Raw genomic sequence first — 22,547 nt, 5'->3', positions numbered from 1 at the left:
AAACATAGAATTTTATGCTAATGCTCAGTAAATAACTTTTAATTAAATGCAAAATATTTTATATTTTATCAAAATCACTAACAAAATGGAGGCACATTCAAAATCTTACAAATTATAACAAATTGCCAAGTACACACGATGCCTAAATTTGGTGGCTGACTGCTGGATCGGCTCAATCTTTATTATTACGATAGAATCTTTCTGGTCAATCTCCGCTTGATCGATTCGATGTAAATGCACAAACTTCAGGTAATTCTACGAGATTTGCAAAACACGTCTATCACTCTTCATACAATATACTAACAAAATAAAAATTATTATTAAAAATCAATATTAGCATAGTTTGATGGAAGGAAATGAAACTTATAAAAGTTAGAAAAAGGTAAAAATATATATTTGGTCAATATAAATCCCATTCCGTATGCTGTACTGATTTGGGATAATTGTAAAACAACACTATGACCTAGAATATGAAGGAAAAGTTAACTGTAAATTATTGGAGGGCAGCAAAATATCTTATTCCCTTCTGAAATCCCACACTCACACTGTTAAAAGACCCATTAATTTATATGCATATGAGCCAAGTCTCGTCTTAAATACAACACACGATGTTTTTACAAAACAGAAAATGTTTAAATGTAAAATTCTGTGCTATTCAATGTATTAAAACAGGAGAGATTTCCAACACAACTCTCTCATACAATAAGTTGAGTATGTTATTTTAATGCTTTGTTGTTGTTTAAAAATTTGTCAGAGTTCAAAAACCTACATAAATTAAAACAGAACACAGTCAAAACCACAATATAGTGTGTTTATAAATGGATCCTCCCCATAAATATTGACTTAGAGAATCCTTTGTTATCCCTAAATTATCATCACCTAATCGCACCACTTTCAAATTCAAACCTTGTTTTTAGATCCCACTACTATATATAATAAATAAATAAACTCAAATAATAAGAATTAAAGTTTAAGTGTGGTGCTAGTGATGTTAAATTGAAGTTTGATTGTAATATTGAAATTTTTAAATGTTTGCTTTATATCAAATCTAATATTTTCATTGCAATAAGTAATAAAAGCCATTTATTTCAGTCTCGGTTGAACAGCACGGTTGACGTGGCTTCCATTCAGACGATCAGAACTGCCGTGTCGGGAAACAGATATTGTGTCGACTGTGATGCCGCTAGTAAGTTTCATACGAGGGCTGATCATTTAATTTGCAGAATCATTTGTGTTTTTTCCTATGTAAATTTCTGGGAAAATATGCTGTGGCATCTCTGAAATCTTGTGTAGGGCCTCCATAGGTACCAGTCGATTCCTGTTTCTAAGTTTTTTATTAATAGCCTGTCATTAACAATTGTTTTGAAGCAAGAGTCATATCAAAACACTTACTAAAACACCTTTTCTTGCAGCCAAAGTTTATAAGAAAAACTTTCTAACGTTTTCGGTCTTGTTAAAAGACCTTTCTCAAGAAAACTAAATCAAATAAAACAAAAAATTGTAAATCAAACGCTTAGTACCGCTAACACGTTTTTCGAATATTTTCGAACTAGCTTATAATCCGTTGCAATATATGACGTCATTGTGAACTAAGCAATGGAAATATAAAAAAGATTACAGAAAAAAATCTAAACACAAATACATATAGTAACCATCTCCCAACCTTATTCAAAAATACTTAGCCTAAGATACATAGTAACTACTTCCCTCAATTATTGAGTTTATATTAAGCTAGAGGACCATGCTGCCGATATTTTTGTCGCTTCTCGAAAGTTGACTGCAAGGCCTTTATGCTTTGCCTTACAAATCTGCCAGGCTTCCGCATAATGCCGGTGTTTCTTGTCGCGGACTATCTACATTAGTCTTGCTTGGTCCCATTCAACCTTAACAAGACCGAAAACGTTAGAATGTTTTTCTTATAAACTTTGGCTGCAAGAAAAGGTGTTTTAGTAAGTGTTTTGATAATACAGTATGCAGTCGTGAACGATTTGCAAGAGTCATAGCTTTTGACATAGGCCTTGTTTCAGTTGTTCGAGGAATGGCTCTCACTAAGGTTTTTGGAGAGACTATCATGCTAAACAGCCAGTACTTGTTAATGTGAAGTGGTTTCTCTATCAAAACAATAATAGACCACACTAGAGCACGCACTTCTAATCTTTGTGGCACTGTTACGACTGAGGCAAGTCCTGCCACAAACAATAGATTCCGGAAACATGCAATGCCTGCATGTGACAATGGCAGGATAACAGGACAGTAAGAACCCGCTTAATGCGGGGGATGCATTCCTAGAGGACAAAGCACTAAGCAAAACAGCGTTAAATAAGGCCATTTTAACAGAGTAAATAGGGAAAGGGGAACACACGACCAAAAATAAACAAATTTTACTACAATTTTAAGTTATTTTTATATTAATTTGCATAGTAATATAAGTTAAATAAGAGACACATGCACACAGAAATGTAAAGTTCATTTTTTGTGACGAAGGTCCTGGCTCTTCTGAAATTCTTGGTTTTTGCGATAAAGTTGCATAGTTTCATTTGTCACTTCTCCCCCTGAAGCAAATGTCTGTAGCAGCAGATTGCATCCAAAATGCCTCATCTTGCTTTTGCACTCCTTTCAAAATCTGGATCATTTGCTACAATTTGATCAATGATTTTGATTAACATTACCAAACTTTTACTAAGGAAATCTGTAACAAGTTCTTTGGGTTCTTCGTTTTCAGAATCTCTATTTTCCAGTTCTACATGAATTCCTTGTTCTGCCAGTTCTCTTGAAGGTCATCATTGGTAAGCCTCTCACCAGAAACCTGCAGTAACTCCTCAATATCCTGCTCATCTACATCTCCTAGTCCTGCTGTATCAATTAGGTTGATAATTTGGCCAACCTAATGATACAGTGATAGGCTCTTCTTGTTGAGAATTCTTGGATACATTCAGCAATAACTTCTTCCACACTTCATTCTAGCCAAGTCAATATTGCCTATGGCATCCACGATGTTATATTTTTTCCAAAATTGCACCAAACAAACAGATTTAAGGGAAGTACAGTGCTACAATGAATTACCACCTTTTGCTGATTGGTTCCTGTTATATATGAATCAATGAAATGCAGCGATAATTTGAATCAGTGTAAATTTTGAGCATTTTTTTAGGCTTCGAGCAAACCGCATTATATCGAATCAGTGTTAAGCAGGGTCTTATTATATTTCAAATTGTCAGAAGATACAGATGTATATGACACCAATGAAAATGATGCATTATTCTGCAAATTAAATGACCAGTTCTTGTATTTTACATTACATATATTATTTAATTACACTAGGTATGTCTGCATAATAGCATTATAGTTTTCTTGTTGGCAATTGTTGCCGTCTCTATAATTTTACAAATTAGCCAAATATTTATGCCTAAATTTAAAATTTTACAGATCCCGACTGGGCCAGCCTGAACATCGGTGCTCTAATGTGTATAGAATGTTCTGGAATTCACAGAAATTTAGGTTCTCACATTTCTCGAGTCAGGTCTCTGGATCTCGATGAGTGGCCGTGAGTTACTTTTTTGGTTTATAGCTCTGCGGTCCAAATTTTCGAGCTATTGTTTAAGTTCTTAAAATTTTAACAGTCCCGAACATGTCAGTGTCATGATGGCTCTTGGGAATTCTGTCACCAATGGTATTTGGGAAGGAAATACACGAGGCAAAGCCAAACCCACACCTAATTCTAGCAGGTAAGATTTGTTTAATATCAAAAATTAGTAATGGTAGTAGAACAAATAGAAGTATTTTACCATCATTGGGTGTTTGAATTTGTTTGGACTTCGATTTCATTTTAGTATAATGTAACAGATGTAATCGACTCTTCATTTTCCCAGTCTTCACTTTTGAAAATGCATCAGTTCAACGACAATAAAACTGGATATGTTGTTGAGTAACAAGATATTTAAATACCAAAATCCAGAAAAAACGAAAAAACTTAGTGGCAAATGTTTTCTCCACATCAAGTGGTCATTGTTGGGCTACAGAGCTTGGAACGATAGTTCTATTTTTTCAAACCTATTTTTGATTTGTGGTTGGATGATGTAGGAGATGTCCTAGAACTTCTTCCACTCAGGAAGGACGCAGTCCATCTCTTTGAAATCAATTGCCACATTTCTTCTAGTTGCATCTTGTTGGTATGATGTAGGAGGCAGGCTTAGTCAAAATGGACCCACTATATTGGAATCAGTGGCATACGTGGCTAGGGTTGTGGTTGTAAGCCACATGCTCCGAGGTGGATGCCTATAGCTCCTATGTATTCTCAACTGTGGTTAAATCTATGATCAGCAAGAAGAATTTACTGTAAGTTTTTTGTTTTTCACTGGATTTTGGTATATAAGTATCTCGATATTTGAAAATGCTTTGATTGTATCTATGAAACTTCATTGGTGGGAGAATCCCTATTGAAGATTTCAGAGCATGCTTTTCTTCATTGGTCGAAAGTGCTGATGACTGTTGGTATCTACATCTCTTTATGCACTGCAAACCACCAAAGGTACGCATGCCTCACACCTTTACTTGTTTGGGGCTTGACAATTCTCACTTAAAAAGAGGCTTAACAAAAACAAGCATTAAATTTTATTCTTTACATCATGGTTATTCACATAGTGTAGGATATTTTCTGGTCAATTGCTTGTGACATTCTTTTTATTTTTTTCCACTGTTTACTTTTAAACTCAAGTGGGGTGACATAAGTGTGTTTGCATGGGAAAAACTGCCCCATGCTGCTATATTCCTGTCCATCCTACTTGAAACTGTATATCAAAAGCTGATAAATTTCTGGCATAATTCCTAGAGAATTTAGAAACTGTGTGATTGATGCATGAACTTGGATAATGTTGACAATTGAAACTTTTGGAGTTTAAATGTGTGACAGTGCTAGGTTATTTTGGATAACTTTTTAAAATGAAATTTTAAATGAAGTATGCCAAAATAATTTTTAAAATAATATACAATATGTAATCCTAAAAACAGCCTTTTTAATTAATTTGAAAATTTTCTATACCTAAATATTATATCACCATGCTTTATTCATACTTCACTAAAATAATAAATTAAATAGATTGAAATTTTGTGCCCTAGGCAAGTGCCTAGTTTGCCTAAATGGTAGCACCAACACTGGTCATTACACGTTATTACTTGATAAATGAAACAAAATGTATATAAACATCCCAAAGCCCAATATTTTAGTAATATGCCAAATGACTGCCAGATTAAATCAGGCTACCTTGGTGGTAAAGTAGCCTGATTTAATCCAGCAGTCGTTTGGCATGAAATGAAACAACAAAAAAATGTCCTTTGGTATTTTGTATTCACTGGACAGCTCCATTTCACTTATTTTATAACAGCAATTACAGCTATCTCTATTAGCAGTTTATTATAGAGGAATATTTAAGGTTTGTGTTCTGGAGATCCACTTTAAAAGTTGTGTTATGCAAAGGATTCATTGCAGTAGATGGACTTTAAAAAAAATATTCCAGTGGACCCTTACTCCAAAATTTTCTGATACTCTTTCTGCCCAGGGACACACTAGACATAAAGTGCAAGTTATTGAGGGCCAAAAACAAAGTTTGATGTTACTTGACTGTTTCTGCACATGACAAGTTAATTGGCACAACTGCTTGTGAATGTATTATTCAAATGATATGGGGAAAAGTGGCCACGTTGGCTTTAGGTGGCATCGTATGTTTTTGTTTGGTCATCTAATGTATCAGCATTCATGAAAAAGGACACAGAAAAGTGACCAAAACTTGTGGTTTTCTGCTCCTACCTTACAATGGCCTTTTTCCTAGCCCATAAAAAGTTCCTGAGATTTTTCAATTAAATCCTGGGTTTCTGGAGTGGCAGGCCAATATCTTACTCATCTCAACATTTATTCATTCTGAAACTGCTTTGTTTTTCCCTCTTATTTAATTCTGAGTGCAAACAACATATTGCTCGGATACCTAAAACATTGAGTATTATTTCCAAGGAATTTTATTTTACCGTATTCTAGGTTATTTAAGAAATTGTAGATTCAAATCAGGAATACATACATTTCAGTACATGTACAGTGTCTTATTTATTATTAGTATTCAGTTCAAAATCAAAAGCTGATTTGACATACAATTTTCAATTCCATTGCTACAGACAAGGGCGTCACCAAGGAAGTTGAAAAAATTATTTAAATATTAAGTTTTAATTAAAATAATCTTCTTAGGCTTCTTGTAAGTTTTAAAAAAATGTTTTAACTAAGATATTTCCTTCTCCAGTACATAGTAAATGATAAAAACGATTCATAAAGTTTTAATTTTACCTACATACAATTTATATCATCTTGCCCTTCTGGCACAGAGCTTTGGTTTTCTTGATGTTTATTCTGCTCTGCATATTGAGGATGGAATTGTGATATACAGTATGAGGTAGAGTCAAAAAATAAATGATTGCAGTTGTTTTATTATAAGCTCAGTAACAATTGATTATACGACATTACATTGTTGCAGTTGACAGACATTTCCTTCAATCTTCTGCCAGGAAATGATCCCAAAACCCTTTTTTGCAATCCTTGGGACACATCAATGAAGCAAGTTGCATCTCTTTGGATAACTTGAAATGATGATCCTTCATTTCTATACAAAAGGGGAGACTTGACTCAAGGGTGCATTATTGTGGTGAAACATGTGAGATTTTGAAGCCCACAGTTCTTCCTGTGATTGCTATTCTACGGCATTTACATCTCTCTATTAACTGTGCAACGTTCGGAGGTGAACTAGTCTTTAACAAGAGGGTCATACACAAAAACTTTGAGCTCTTATGTTGTGTCCAATTGATACTTCTTTTGACGTGGCAAGATGGTACCTTCCTATTCAAAGTGTATCTCTCTATTTGTGGGTCATACAGAAAGTACCATATTTTATCCCCAGTGATAATCACTTTACAAATGAAGGATTGTTCATCTGTCTGCCTGCCTGGCAAACATGATGCATTTTGAGATATTGAAAGATTTTGTGAGCAAAACAATGGAAAATGACAACCTGGCCAAAAAAGCAAACAACTAATTGCATCTAATTTCTTCCCAAAACCAATCAATCATTGGCAGTCATTTGTTTCATGGTGTGGTAGGTCTGCCTAGATGTGGATCATCTGTAGATTTCCTGTACCTTCTTTAAACCTCTTGTAACAGTTTTGTCGCTATGTACAGTACTTCCCTAAGCACTATCAGTCTTACAACACCTCTTCCCCAGTTTGTAGTAAAACTATGTTAATTCATTGTTCCATTACAAAAAAGCAAATGTTGTTTGATAATTCAGAAGTTTGAACTGACACCAAGTTTTATGCACGTACATTACTGCACCAGGGGTGTGCGCGCGCCAACACATTTGCATACTTAGCACAAAAAGGTAAGATCCCAAATTCTTTGCAGTTACCAGGATATTTGAAAATTCTTATTTATTTTTTACTCTTCTTCATACTAATGAATAATCAATTATAAGGTTGTGTATGATATCTGAAAACTGGAAGGTATATCTTACGATAAACTTCAAAAAAGAGATTGTGTTTAATTATTTACGTAAATGCTTCTTGCTAATTCCTTTGTTTTTGATTATGAAGGAATTGAGCACAGATAAGATTTTATCAAATTATATGTTCAATATTGAATAAAATGTGACCATCAGCCACCTTTTAGTTTTTCTTTCTATGATGTAATTTTTGATTGTCTCATCTCCACCCTTATGAATGTTATAATAGGTGGTAATTTTTGCCAGTCTGGCATCATAATACATACTTCATATCAAAATTACGCATTTCTTCTTCTTTGGCATGTATGGTACGATACAATTGTTTAGTCTTTGTCGAAGTCAAACAGAGCTGCATACACAGGCTCTTCTGGCTTTTTTCCTCTTTAAACGAGTTGTTTTGTCATTGAGTTGTATGTGTCTGAAAAGGAACCAAAATAATCGATTGATATAATAAATCTAGAGTGTGACTCTCATGCCATCTATGGACCATTAAATTTATTCTTTTATGTTTAGTTTGTTATTTTTAGACAATCGATCAAAAAAAGAATCCAATAAGAGATTTCATTTCTGTTGCATCTGTACGATTCTTATCTCATCAATGTACAGTACCCGTTAGTCTTTTGAATAATAATAATTTCTAACATTCCAATGAGGTCTCTCATTCTTTTGATGTACCGGTACCTCAAACTCCAGGTAAATGATGAAATGTTAAGGGTGTTCTTTTGGACTATTGCATCTTCTAGTCCCTGACAAAAAAAAAAAAAACCACCTTCATCTGTAAATATTGTAAAACATTATATGGTTGTTAGCATTAAAAAACCTTAATTTCTAAATAACTTATTGTCACCATTTTGTTCTTCGATGCTCCGATCGGTGCCAAAATAGTCTTCCCTTCCCTTCCTTCTACGTAATTCACTGCATATAGTTCCTCTTTATGCATCTCTGCTTTGGCAAAGCAATATTCCTAACCATTCCCACATCTTCTGCATTGTTCAGGTCAAATTTATCCAATTTATCCATGGACAAGCATGCGTGGTGCAAACAGAATTTTTATTAAATATATTTAATTTCCCTTTATTTCATTTTAGGGAAGAGAAGGAAAGATGGATTAGAGCTAAATACGAATTCAAAGAGTTTCTGGCACCACTCAATTCCTCCATTCCTATTTCTCAGGTAAGAATTACGTTTGAATTTTAATGTAGATTATCTTAGCAATGTTGAATTCTTTTCTTTAACACTCAAACATAATATTTTGCAATAATTGCATTGCCACAAGGAGAAAAGTCCCTTCATATTAATCGTAAAATAATTCTAGATTTGCAAATGGCATGGATGGCAATGAAGAGCAAACTTACAATATCAAACTGCTTTATGCAATAATTTCAAAACTGCAAGCTTTGTTGGATGAAAAATATCAAAATGTTCACAAAAAGCAAGAGCAGGGACATTACTTACATTATGAAATAGTTAGGAGAAAAACCGTTTTGTCGATGTCTTGGCAGCACTCGTTTAATGTGATGATGCTCAACCACTTTTTACAAATGTTTGCCAACTCTATAATAATGGGGTGGTATATAGGGTTAGTCAAAAGGAACTCTTCTGGGCTTTACAGTACAACTACACACATTATTAAATGTACAGTACCTTGACACAAAGTAACAATTAAAGCGGCAACTGCAAAAGATTTTTGGCTTCTATAGTGCACGTTGAACATCTGTACTGCATCAATGTCTGCTGTGTGACCTATTCTAGTTCCTTCCACACCTTCTGTAATGTGACGGAATGGTCCAAAGACTTGTATTATTAACACTATGTCAGAAGATAGTAGTAATATACAGCCACCATGGTGTAGAAGGGTCATTTTCTCCCATTGGGCCTTCTAACTGAGGGCAAGAGGTTCGGAAATTGGAACCTTATAGTTAATTCCCCAAGTCCGAGTTTTCTATTCTCTGCAACATTCGAAGATCATTTTATGACCTTCAAATGTTGCAGTGGGTGCCCATGTACAGTACATAATGTGCCCACAAGTAAAACAATTGCAAAAATTTAGGTCTGACATTTGTAGAGGTCAGTGCAACAGCCATCAGTCACATGATGCCTGTGTCCAATCCAGTGTTGCAACAGATTTCTGTTTGCTTCAGTGCAAACTTTGAGACAAAACTGCAGAGGCACATATCTTGTTGGAATAAGAAATATAAATTATCTTGTAGCTGTGATATCAACCAGTCAACAGGTCAAGATATGACATCTCAATTACTGTTGCTTCCACGAACAATAGTAGCCTGTAAACCACATAAAACACATTATAGGACATTTTTACAAATTTTTCTAGATTAAACACTTTCCATGTAAGCAATAGAACAAACTGAAAAGTAGATTAATCACTGAAAACCAATCAGCCAGCAGGTCCTGGAAGACAAAATGGAGGTCGTGATCCACAGGTGTTTTAAGCTACAGTCGGTTTAGATTCAACTGTAAATATTTGTAAATAATCCTTTGTGCAGTATTTCTTGGCATTGTTGGTAACACCACTGCATTCACTCCATCTGTCAATGGTGGATGGATGACTGTTGCAAAGGCAGTCAGATTCTTTCAATTGCATATACCATGCACAAATTGACTTATTCTATTCTCATGCCGTACTCGGAAGAGTGGTTGCCAATTTACTCATGTGGAACTGGAGCATGAAAAATGCTTTCTCTTGTGATGGCCACCATCTGGAACAGTGGAAATCTTGTTTTATAATGATATTGTTCCTTAGTGTCACCATGCAACGTGTACCAACTTTTTTAAAACCCCAGAGATCTTTGACTAACCCCATCTATCAAAATATGCTTGCAAGCATTTACATTTTTCACATTTAATTTTGTTTCTAGCAATTGATCGATGCTGTTTGTAAATCCGATGCAAAAACCGTGGCCTTGATACTGGCTCACACCACCAATTCCGAACAGGTGAATGCAATTATTAGTTCTCGTGACCAGAGAACGCCACTACATTTGGCAGCTTCCCTGGGAAATCTGGCGATAACGCAGCTTTTAATATGGGTAAGATTCAGTTCAAATTAAGATTTAATTTTGTTTGCATGGTTACCAGCATTGTTTCTTGCAGTATAATGGAAATGTCAGGGCCACAGATTCGGAAGGAAGGACGCCATTGGCGCATGCCCGGAATGCCGGATGGCAGGAAGTTCAAGACCTGTTGCTGCACAGTGGATGCTCGGATGCCCTTTGTCATGCGTCGAGCACCGTGCCCAGACGGAGGAGCAGTCTTTCCAAAAAACCAGTCGAGACGTTCGACAAACTACCGGCCAGCATCATTTAGAAGACATTGTGACAGCTCTCCCCAACTGTATAGAATGTACAGCTCATATATCTATTTTTCTGCCATTAATTTATTAAAAGTTCATTTTATTTACATTTTTAAACATAGTTTTCCATATTCAAAAACAAGTTTGTTAAGAGTAGCATTCAGGATCCTCCATCACCTGTGTAAATTTATTTGGCATCCTCGCTCCAAAATTTTGTAAGACATCTAATAATTTGACAGAAAAGACCGTGCCATGTTTCCGTTGTTTTTTCATGAGCGGCAAGAACCCATTGACAATACTGGATTAGTTCCCCTGCCTAAGAACAATGTAATATTTGTACATTATGATTGTTTGTATTTATATATAAATATATATATATATGTAGAAAATTTACTTTTGTGTGTCTGATTGTTTCACATTTTCTCTGACAAAAGAAATGCTTGAGTAATGACAGAATGAAATAATTAGTGTCTTTTCTAAGGCAATTGGATGAAACATACATGCACTCTCATCTCCAACACTGCCAGGTGACATTTCTTAAGTTTGTGTATTTGATATTATAACAATAATGTGTATTGTTACAAAGGTTTTGGTCTATTATAAATCTAAAGATGCACAGTGCACTGCAGAATCTCCATTCTGCTTTTGAAGGTAGGTATAATAATTTTATTACTAAAAAATATAGCACAATGTAAATTACAAAACAAAATAATTACATAAATCGATCTGTGTATTTTGATTGTCATTAATTTTTACTAAGCACTCGAACCCCATCTAACCAGGCATTAGAGTATTAAGACTATACCTTTTATATATATTCTCTTGGACAGCCGAAAGAAGACAGATGTTGAGACCAATTAAAAATCCTGCCAGAGATTGTATATTTGCAATTTGTTTTTCTAAGTCATTCATCCATTTTTACACGGTATTTTGAATATTCGACCCTTACAATAAGCAATACTCTGAGTCAGCTAAAACTATAATAATTCATCTACAGAGAGTGGCACACAGTAGCCATCAAGTATGCATTTCTTCAAAGTTATAACTAAAAATTATCAAATACTGAAATCCAGAAACTAAAACCGAGAAACCAATTTACATCCAATATCCCTGGAAGAAATTTAAGTCACGTCTCGACTTCTCTATACAATCTGAAATATTAGTAAGCAAAGCAAAGCAAAGCAAGACCAAAATACACTGCAATTTTATAAAACATTGTCTATTGCATCATTGTTCTGTGTTATAAAATCAAATATTTATATAAATGCAGCCAGAGTTTGGAATGCCGTGACAGAGCTATGTTGGTCATAGCTGCCACCGACTCGTGGTGTTACTAAACTCCTTGTGCCACTTTTCACGGGTTCTACTTTCATTTGATTGCCTGGTACACAGTAACCACAATCTGTACACACTGAGCCCATTTCTGGAAAGAATCCTCATAAAATAGAACAGATTAAGCAGTCAGAAAAAGAATTATACAGTATGCCAGATGGAAGAATGATCAAATGACCTGAGCTGTGCAGTCACTGACAACAATTTCTTGCATTGTTGGTTATTAGATCTTGATCGATTCTATAAAAGCACAGAGCGAATACAATCATTTCTCATAGTCAGAAATTCGGTTATCACCGTCATTTTATCATTTGTGCATGTTCTCAAATATTGAAATTTTAACTATTTCAAGTATAAACACACACAATATCCGAAGCGTTAACGTATTAGAAAACCAGCACACAAACAACAATATTAAAATTCTTTGCAGAAACTGTCATACCACCATCCGGAATATACGAAACTGTAAAATTGGTAGATTTTGAAATGGTACGGAGCACAAAATCAGGCAAATTCATTTGACATAAGCAAGAATTTTATTAACAATACGTTCCAAATTAATGACGGACAATAAATTTAAATAATTTTGTATTTAAGTAACGTGTAAATTAACTTCAAATTTATCATCGTATATTGGTAAACATTTGCACAACTGTTAAATTTTATCGGTTTACCATCACTTGAACCTCTCGAAATGGTTACGAGCAGTTTCTACTGCATTAAAAATATCATTTATATGTCATTAAAATTATCCAATATTTGAAATATTGGTGCAATATAATACCTGTATCCAAATTAGCGAGGGTCTTCCTTGGGAGGCAATCCTAATCCCACCATCGAAGCAGTCTCTTCTACGCTCCTTTCGCCTCGACTGTGATAACGATCGAGAAGTTCCTACAACAATGTTGTTTATCATTTATTTTTATACTTAATAAAAAACACTACCTTAAAAACAGTATAAATTGTAAATACAATCAACCGAATTATTACTTCAAATATCAAACAAATGGTTGGAATCCTTTCTTGGGCTAATTATACAGAAATTTTATTTATATATTCGGGATATTTTTGACTCCTAACAAACCAGTCAAACACTTGTCAAAAGGAGACAAACCAGCAATTTGTATACCAGTATGAACCAGCTTTTACTTAGTAATTATTTAGCCTTAATGGCCCAATAAAGAAATCCAGCTGTTGGTTTGAAACCCACATTGAATTCTTTCTTAAAAATACAGAAATAATGATTCTTTTAAAGAGTCAAAATCTGTTGAATTTACTAATTGTAGCTGTATTATTCGTTCAGTGAATGGTTGTCTCTTTAATCTGAAATAATTCCTTCGGTAGACTATCTTACAGCAAGTCAAAATCATTTTTCACTAAACAAAGATTTTCAAGGCTTGTCCTTAGCTAATTTGAACAACTTTTAGAACAGCAGATCACACAAACAGTTTTGAATTTGTAAAAATTTAAATTGCCAAGTGATCCATCAGATTATTTTTGGGCACAGTCTCATAGTTTATCACGCGATGGCGATCTAACCGCCTATCTCTAGCCAAATTGCTTTATATCTAATTATTAAATTAACCTTAATACAGCCTGATAAATAATCTGGCAGATAGTTTGGCACTACAAATCAAATTGGGTTGTCACTTAAGTGATAAGCCAAGAGATAGTTCTTTTCCCATGGGTTTCATTTCAAGAATTTAAAGATGCCGTAACAATACTTCTTCCTCGGATTTGCTCGTATGGTTTAAAAATTATGTCAACATTTTAGCATTTTTCAACCAATACAATACAGAAATATTGCTATTGCAATATTCATACATTTTTTATATTACTATTAACTATGCAAGTACAAAATCAACTCGTTAATTAAATAAAATCTAACAGAAGCGTGCACTTTGGCCGATAAATTATCCAAATTCCAGAGTTTTAAGAATTTTACATCATTTCTTGACATATCGGTATCGAGAAATTGCTGTAATTTATATATTTCTAATGCAAAGGTGATGAGAAGTATTTGACACATACCTCATTGAGTGGAAATATGGATGCACACCTTAAAATTCAACGTAGGCATGGGTACCATCCACACCACTGTTGGAATTATAAAATTTTATCATCATTGCAGCATTATTACAAAGATTACAGCAATTTCTCAATGCCTAGATTTCCACCCACCCCATATATTAATGATTGACTCAATTATTGCATCATTATTGATGAAAAATTTTATTATTATGTAAGTATTTACCCGATGTTTCCTAATGCTGCTCAAATAACTTTGGTATGTAGAGGCCATGTAACATAATTCCATCTCGGCCCGGCAGATTCGTCGATCGGTGACTTTATGACGGCGAGTAAACTCCATTAAATAGCAATATGCGGGTTCTTGGGATAACGGTTTCTGAAATAAAAATTCAAAAATTTATTAAAACAAAAAAAAAATCTTAGTTTAATCAAGTAATTCAGTCTAAAGGTAAGTAGTTATGTTGCTATCTTGTATTATCGTGGTAACCAGCCAGGGAGCAAAGCAGAATTTTCTGCCTAGAGCCACTTTTGCTTGCTAGGAGCACTGTGGTTAGGATTTGGACTAAAAGCAGGTTGAATATGTACAAAATGTATATAAAATCGACGACATGACTTGATGACTTGTAAATATGAATTAAGACCTTTCTGAACAAAATTAAAGTCAGAAAAAGAAACCATAGAGGTTTTTTTCCAAAATTGCAAGGCCACGCTCCACAATAAATGACAAAAAAGCTACGTTTAATACTAAAATCTGATTAATTTTTATTTTTTAATATGATGTTTTTTTTAAAGACATTTTAATATTCAATACAGTACAACTTAATCTATCCCAAATTTGAACTCGACTTATCTCAGGCAAGGTGACCTTTGAATCCCATGAGCCCAACAGAGGAAAGTCAAATAGCACAAGATTCAATCGAGAAGTTGATATTGGTGATAGAACAAATCTAAAACTGAAGAATAGTAATAGTATAACCAGTGTTGATAAAGCTAGTGAAATATCAGATTAAAATTACATAAATTGACATTGCCCTCATTTAGTGGCAGTTTTGAATGATTGATTGGTTGTCATTCACCTATTACAACCTATTACAAACAATGGAAAATTGTCAGGTGCACAGAAACTACAGTATCTAAAGTATTCATTAAGAGGAGAAGCTTTAAAAATCATACAATCCCTATCCATTTTAGATCAAAATTGCACAGGAACTACTTTCCTGACAGTATTCTCAAAAAAGAGAATTGGTAGTCTTGTTAATTAAGAAGATATTGAGTTTGCCAACATTAAATTATGAAAATATGGTACTGATTTTAAATATTGTTGACTCAATTACAGAGTGTATCCGTAATCATTAGAAGCTCTAAATTTTAATATACTGTAGATACGTTCTCGAGCATATTATTTATGTTCATTATACCATTTAAAATTGGATACGACTTCCAGAGGCTGGTGGGAGCATTCGCTTAAGGGTAACGATATTCCCCCATTAAATGATTTATTAGAATTTTTGAAGGATTGTGTTAGAACTACACCCAACCAAAATTCACTAATAAAAGATTCATGCCTAAGTTTACATCTCTCGCTTCTCAAATGAAGAGACAATGTGCTTGTTGTAAGGGAGACCATTCCGTATACAAATGTGCAAATTTTCAGAAGCTTAAGGTACGGGACAGAATCGAGTTAGCAAAAAGGGAAGGTCCATGTTTTAATTGTTTGTTGAAAAATCAGTGTGAGAAATTGCACTGTCAATGTTTCTTGTTTAAACTGCAAGAGAAGACACAACTCACTAGTGTTATGGAAGAGAAAGAAATTCCATATCTAATGTAGATTCCAAGTCAAACCCACAAACCAGCCTACCATCCATAAATTCAGGTATAGCTATTCCTGAGATGATAAAAGGGATAGTTTGTAAGTCAACCACTTCAAATTTGTGCCTCACATTGTGAAGGAGGGTCAAAAAAAGAATGTAAACAACCAAGTTCTATTATGTACTGCTCAAATTAAGATTTTCAATTCTAACAACAAACTGGTAGATTGTCGATGTTTATTAGACTTGGGAAGTGAAATATTGTTTATTTCCCAGGCAGTCCATTTGCATTGAGTTCAAAATTGGAATGGATTATCTCAGGCGAGGTGATCTTTGAATCCTACGAGTCCAACAGTTGTGGTGAATCATTCATGTGTAAATATGTGTGTGTTACTGAGGTCGTTCTGGGAACTCAAAAAGATTCCCTTGTCTCGATTATTAGGTACGGTGGAAAGGTTGTGTGAAATTCAGTTCGAGAAAAATGTTTGGATTGATGATCACAGATGATATTATGTTGCCTTATCCTTTAAACTCAATAGAAAGGTGTTAGGCAATTCTCATGTTACTGCCCTTCATAGACTTTACAGTTTGGAAAGGAGACTCGGTACACTGCCAGACATCTACAATCAGTACTGACAATTTATGCAACATTATTTGTCTTTAGGACACATGGAGTTAATCTCACCTAATTGTAGACTTAGAAAATCAACATTATTATATTCTTCACCATTACATAATAACAAAATCAAGTTGAGAGTAGTGTTTGATTGCAGCACAAACTTAATGATTGGTCCAAAAACCCAGGAAGATTTGATTAGTATTCTTTTAAGATTTTGTTGTTATAATATTGCAACAACAGCTGACATAAAGCAAATGGATTGACAGTGACGGTTAGACCTGAAGATTTTGATTTTCAATGAATAGTTTGGAGAGAAAGAGTTCAGAAATGCAAATATAAACCTTTCGTCTTAACACTGTTACTTATGGAACCATATCAGCCCCATATTTGGCTACGAGAGCTTCGAAGCAGTTAGCAATTGATCAGAGTGTAGTTTCCAAGAGCCGCAAAAATAGTACTACAAGATTTCTATGTGGATGACATGTTGACTGGTGTAAACAATCCCGAAATGGATAATGAACTGATTAATGAATTAATTCAATTATTAGGGACCTCTCCCTAATAATTGAATTCATTAATCAGTTGATTACCCATTTCAGGAATGTGGATTTGAGTTCCACAAATGGTTCACAAGTGAACCATCAATATTAAAGGATGTGTATTGTGATTCTTTAGGTGACATGTCTCATGCAACTAGTGGAACTAAAGTGATAAAAATTCTGGGTCTAGAGTAGCATCCCAAAGAGGATATTTATGTATGTAACTTTGAGTTCAATCATCATCAGTGTAATTCAACAAACAATTTTCCAGCTATTGTGAGGTTATTTCACCCACTAGGATGGATTTCCCCCTCTGTAATATTAACTAAGATGTAACATCTTAAACATCTTATCTGGAGGCTTAAAATATCTTGGGATGAACCTGTGCCTCAGTGTATTGATCATAAATGGAAGATTAATGAATTAGGACAGTTAAGGTCTGTCTATTCAAATTCCTAGAAAAATACTGTTACCCAATTACACACCCATTGATCTTCATGCATTTTGTGATGCATTAGAGAAGGGCTACGGAGCAGTTGTTTATGTGCGATCATCAGATGAATCTAATGTTTGGGTTAGACTGCTAACATCGAAAACTTGTGTAGCGCCATTAAAACCTATTTCAATTCCAAGAATGGAACTGTGTGCAGCAGTTTTATTGGTTCATCTGGTACAAGCAATACAAGGTGCATTTCAGATTGAGATTAATTCCATATTTGAACATGCAACCAAAAAATAAACAAATTTTACTTTTATTTTAAGTTCTTTCTATATTAATTTGCATAATAATATATGTTAAATAACACAAACATATGCACAGAAATGTAAAGTTCATTTAAAGAATGGTTTTAGTAAGTGATATTTTTTTTTTGTAAAGTTCATTTTTTGTGATGAAGGTCCTGGCTCTTCTGAAATTCTTGGTTTTTGTGATAAAGTCGTGTAGTTTCATTTGTCACTTTTTTTCTTTCCCGAAGCAAATGTTGGTACCAGGAAATTGCATCCAAAATGCCTCGTCTTGCTTTTGCACTCCTTTCAGAAACTTGATCATTCGCTACAATTTCATCAATGATTTTGGTTATTGTTACCAAACTTTCACTAAGGAAATCTGTAGAGAAATTTTTTGGGTTCATCATTCACAGCTGTCGATCAAAAAATTGTCATTTTTTGCATTGGATTTGATCTTGTTTACAGCTTGAATTATTATAGTTAATGATGAATGGAGACTTGTACTTAATGTTTTCCTACAATATGTTGTCTGTGCACCACACAATGAATACATTTCACTCTATTCACTATTTTCCAGTTGCACATGAATTCCTCATTCTGCCAGTTCTTGAAGGTCGTCATTGGTAATACTGTGTTCACACACAATCCACGACTCACTTCAATCTCCATTTACCCACAATCTCGATTGTAACTGTTGCCAGTCAAACTTGTGTATGTGGGGGGGCATGATTTTGTTCACCCTTTGAAGCCTAATAATTTCTGTGGTCAGAGTTGTCAGAATTGGAGTCAGATGGTTTAACACAGGAGTTAGTTATTAAGCGTCAGAGTGGTTAGAATCAGAGTCAGATGGTTTAACACAGGAGTTAGTTATTAAGCGTCAGAGTGGTTGAACTAAATCATGTCCCCATACACATTCTAACATCACAGGCGAGAATATCTTAATGGGTTTTACTGTACTATTATAAAATGACAAAAAAGCTTACTTTGAGAGTAGAGACGAGTTTTACTTTTTATTTTTTAAATGTTGAATGCGAATAACGAGTAAAATATTCATTAAGACATATGACACATGACCCCTTTTATGGCTTCACCCTGTCAACCTTTAATTAAGAACCAAAATTTAATAGTATTAATGCCCCTTTATATGCAAGCTGCAGTGCCACATTTCGTTTCTTAAACTTTATCCATTCTGAGATATTGTTTAATATCTCAGAACAGAAAATAAAGAAATTAAACAAATTAGACGTCAACACACACACGCATGCGAATTTTTCCTCTTTTATTGACTTTTTTGGGGTTCGGGAGGTCTCCAAATGTGTAGATTTGCAAAAGAAACATGGAGGGTCAAATTTGACATGATTTCAAAACTTTTCCATTGTATATACATAACAAGTTGGGAAGTAAAAAGGAATCGGAGTCGGCGGATTTTTTGACGACTCCGACTCCGAAGCCCTGGTTGTAACAATCATAGTCAAACCATGGGTTTTTGAATTTATTATGAATAGCTTTCATTCCATTTTTTATTTGTATATATTCTTTAAATATATGTTCCATGGCTGTGTAAACATTGTCACTATTATCATCAGTTATTTTGAACAGGTGACTAAATCGATTATCAATTTCAATAGAATAGTTTGAAATGTTATATCTTAATAATGACACAATACTTTGGCAACCTATGAGTTTTATTAGCTCCTTGGAGCTGCAAATTGACATCACTAAATCTCTTGAAAATATATGCCAAATAAAAGGCATCATTCTTTACTGTTTTTAACTGTTGACATAGATTGGTCTCATTATTACTTTAAAAAAATTGTATGACACTCATATAACGCTACAAAACAAGCCAAAGATGTACAGTACCTTTCGACAACCACCAAACGTGTGTGCAAAAGTAACGTAATAAAATCTTCATTATTGTCCTGGCACAGCTGTCAATCAAAACATTGTCATTTTTTGCATTGGATTTGATCTTGTTTATGGCTTGAATTTTTAATATAGTTAATGATGAATGGAGACTTGTACTTAATGTTTTCCTATAATATGTTGTCTGTGCACCACACAATGAATACATTTGGCACCTCTTCCTTCAAATAAGCAACAAATCCATGATAGCGACCTACCATTGATGGTGCTCCATCTGTAGCGTATGCAACAATATTATTCAAAGAAATATTATTTTTTGTAAAGTATGATTTCACAGTATTAAATATAGATAATCCTCTTGTATCTGTAATGAGATTTATTGCAAATAGCATTTCTTCTCATAATGTATTGTTTTCATGAAAATAACATATATATGCCATAAATAAAGCATTATCTGCAATGGTAGACTTGTCCAATTGCATGGAAAATGAAGAGTTTTGGAGAATACTTAAGTTTTTTTTCAACATTAACTGCAATTCCTTAAATTTGTCGCTTTACTGTGCTATCACTTAGGGGCAACGTTTTTAAAATTTGAGGTATATCCTGATGCATTACTGTTGACATAAATTCTTTTATAGAGGGTATTATTACAGTTTCTCCAATATTATAGCTTTTACCACTTTTTGCAATTAATTGTGAAATGCAATAAGTGGTAATTAATCAATCTTCATTCGCTGCATGTTGTTTCTTAAATGAGGCAACGACTGTTGAACAATTTTGAAAGTTTTTATATATTTCCTGAAAATATTCAATGGGCCAAACTTAGTGAAAGTCCGACATAAAGTATTTGGTAAGTAATTATTATTATATGCTTTAACTTGCTGTAACTCTGCTTTATAAATTTTATAAAGTAAAGTTACTTTCCTACTTTATAAATCACTATTATTGTGAAACCAGTAGGCAGTTAGAAAATTTTACTACTAACAGAGATATAAAAGTGGGTGGTAGGTATAAAAAGGTTGACTATCCAATTTAAATGCTCAAAAAAGGTAGAAATGATGTCAACTTGACATAAAAATGTACAATATATCTTGGCAGATAAGACGACCTTCAGATAAGATGAGGTATAAATTTTCGTCAAAGTTTTATAGTTTTAGCATATATCTGTCCTTTAAGACGCCCCCCCAAACTGTCAACAACCTATGAATTTAGTTTAGGTCAGCAATCATCATCTGAATAATAATACTGTATAGTGTATATGGAATTATGTCCTATTTGTAATTTTTCAAATTAACAAATTTTATTTTCTTGCATTTGGCAGCACTGCCTTGCAATTGTTGCAAACATTCGCACTGATTCAGCATTCAGATAATGACTGACTATTCACAAAAACGTCGTATGGGCTATTCTATTTTGTGCACATATCCTACTCTCTCTACTAGTAAATAATTACAATTTGCCTGTTTTTTTAATAATGGTTTTAATTTATATAAATTTCAATCTAATTTTTTTTTGTATCTGTCCTATAAGACGACCCCGGATTTTGGGGGGTTTTTTTTATGATTCAACTATCATCTTATCTGCCGAGATATACAGTATTTAAAGATTAACGAGTCTGCAAAATTATTTATTGGAAGGAAGAGCAAACTCGTTTATCAACCGATACACCACGTCATTTTAATTTTAAACTTGGAACTTAAATATTTCCATTATCACCTTGCCGTTAACTACGTATGGCAGGAAACGGCAACCAACGTTGCCCGTTTGCACGGCAACACCCCATTCTGGTTAAACAGAGCCACATCCACCATCTGTACACTGTACGGGACCATCCGGATGCATTGGAGGCGGAGGACCGAACAAATGGCCACTGCATTTCCATTCAGAGAAAATCTACTTTCGTCTCCAAGAGCATTTTGCAATCGGCAACGAAATTAAATAAAAGTTACTTTTTACAGAAAGTTTTGCACAAAAATGTTTTTAATTCCAGTGGACCAGAGAAGGCCGACGTTTCAAGTTTGCCTTCCGACTGCAACACACTCCTACCAAGTAACTGGTCGATGATAATTCGTAACCAGCTTCTTTCATTCCGGTTACAGTTTTACATTAACTGCACATAACCGCACATCACTACACTATCCCCTATCATTCGAGGTTTAGTTTTCCCACGACGACACACATTTTGTGTACATGACATACACCAGACCCAGCGCTTTGCTACGCCACGCTTCTGGTTGGCTGATAGAGCAGAGTAAGTGATAAAATTATTTACAAGGAGCATAAACTAATTGTAAGATGCAGAAAGTGTTTGTGAATTGAGGTGCTGATTTAAAAGAGTTTGAGATTTCTCTAATCAGGTTAAAACTGTTTCAAAAATACAGAAAAGCTTGAAACAGTTTTAATTTACCAAATACTCCTTTTGCAAAAGTTCTATGGTTAATGTCCAGATACGTGGACCGTCATGGCGGCACTTCCTGTTTCAGCCTCGAAACCAGACGGTTTGCAGACGACGTGTCACGTGACGACGCGAGCGAACGTCGGCGGCTGTCATGGCGCCTCATCGCTGATCCCAGCAAAGAAAAGGACACAGTGGGGACGCACGTTCTAACCTAACCTAACCTATTCTAATAATATAATTGGTAATAATTATGCTAATTTATTAGAATAGGTTAGGTTAGGTTAGAACGTGCGTCGGTGCGTCACGTGACACGTCTGCAAACCGTCTGGTTTCGAGGCTGAAACAGGAAGTGCCGCCATGACGGTCCACGTATCTGGACATTAACC

General features: G+C 34.4%; 2 protein-coding genes across 6 annotated transcripts in view; one reads left to right on the top strand and one right to left on the bottom strand.

Annotated features, from left to right (window-relative positions):
• The window catches only part of LOC111622678 (centaurin-gamma-1A-like), a 40,540-nt gene extending 29,360 nt beyond the window's left edge, over positions 1–11,180 (top strand). For 2 of the 3 annotated variants that reach the window (XM_023365101.1, XM_023365102.1), the window contains exons 14-19: positions 1,093–1,186; positions 3,427–3,544; positions 3,621–3,725; positions 8,621–8,705; positions 10,409–10,579; positions 10,644–10,856. In XM_023365101.1, the coding sequence (XP_023220869.1) occupies positions 1,093–1,186; positions 3,427–3,544; positions 3,621–3,725; positions 8,621–8,705; positions 10,409–10,579; positions 10,644–10,856 (786 nt within the window). Of the gene's footprint in view, positions 1–1,092; positions 1,187–3,426; positions 3,545–3,620; positions 3,726–8,620; positions 8,706–10,408; positions 10,580–10,643 lie in introns of all 3 variants that reach the window. The other variant, XM_023365100.1, reaches the window with a different exon arrangement.
• LOC111622679 (protein FMC1 homolog) overlaps positions 1–22,547 on the bottom strand; it is a 25,923-nt gene continuing 3,376 nt past the window's right edge. The window contains exons 2-4 of one of the 3 annotated variants that reach the window (XM_023365103.1): positions 14,429–14,581; positions 12,959–13,068; positions 1–299 (exon numbers count right to left, since the gene is read on the bottom strand). In XM_023365103.1, coding sequence (XP_023220871.1) covers positions 12,970–13,068; positions 14,429–14,581 — 252 coding nt within the window. In that variant the 3' untranslated portion in view covers positions 1–299; positions 12,959–12,969. Of the gene's footprint in view, positions 300–8,073; positions 8,279–11,380; positions 12,889–12,958; positions 13,069–14,428; positions 14,582–22,547 lie in introns of those variants that run through there. The other 2 variants (XM_023365105.1, XM_023365104.1) reach the window with 2 other exon arrangements.

The sequence above is a fragment of the Centruroides sculpturatus genome, unplaced genomic scaffold, assembly GCF_000671375.1.
Source record: "Centruroides sculpturatus isolate CEXI.00-Female unplaced genomic scaffold, Cexi_2.0 scaffold168, whole genome shotgun sequence".
Lineage (NCBI taxonomy): Eukaryota > Metazoa > Arthropoda > Arachnida > Scorpiones > Buthidae > Centruroides > Centruroides sculpturatus.
This window is presented reverse-complemented; position numbering and strand designations above follow the sequence as displayed.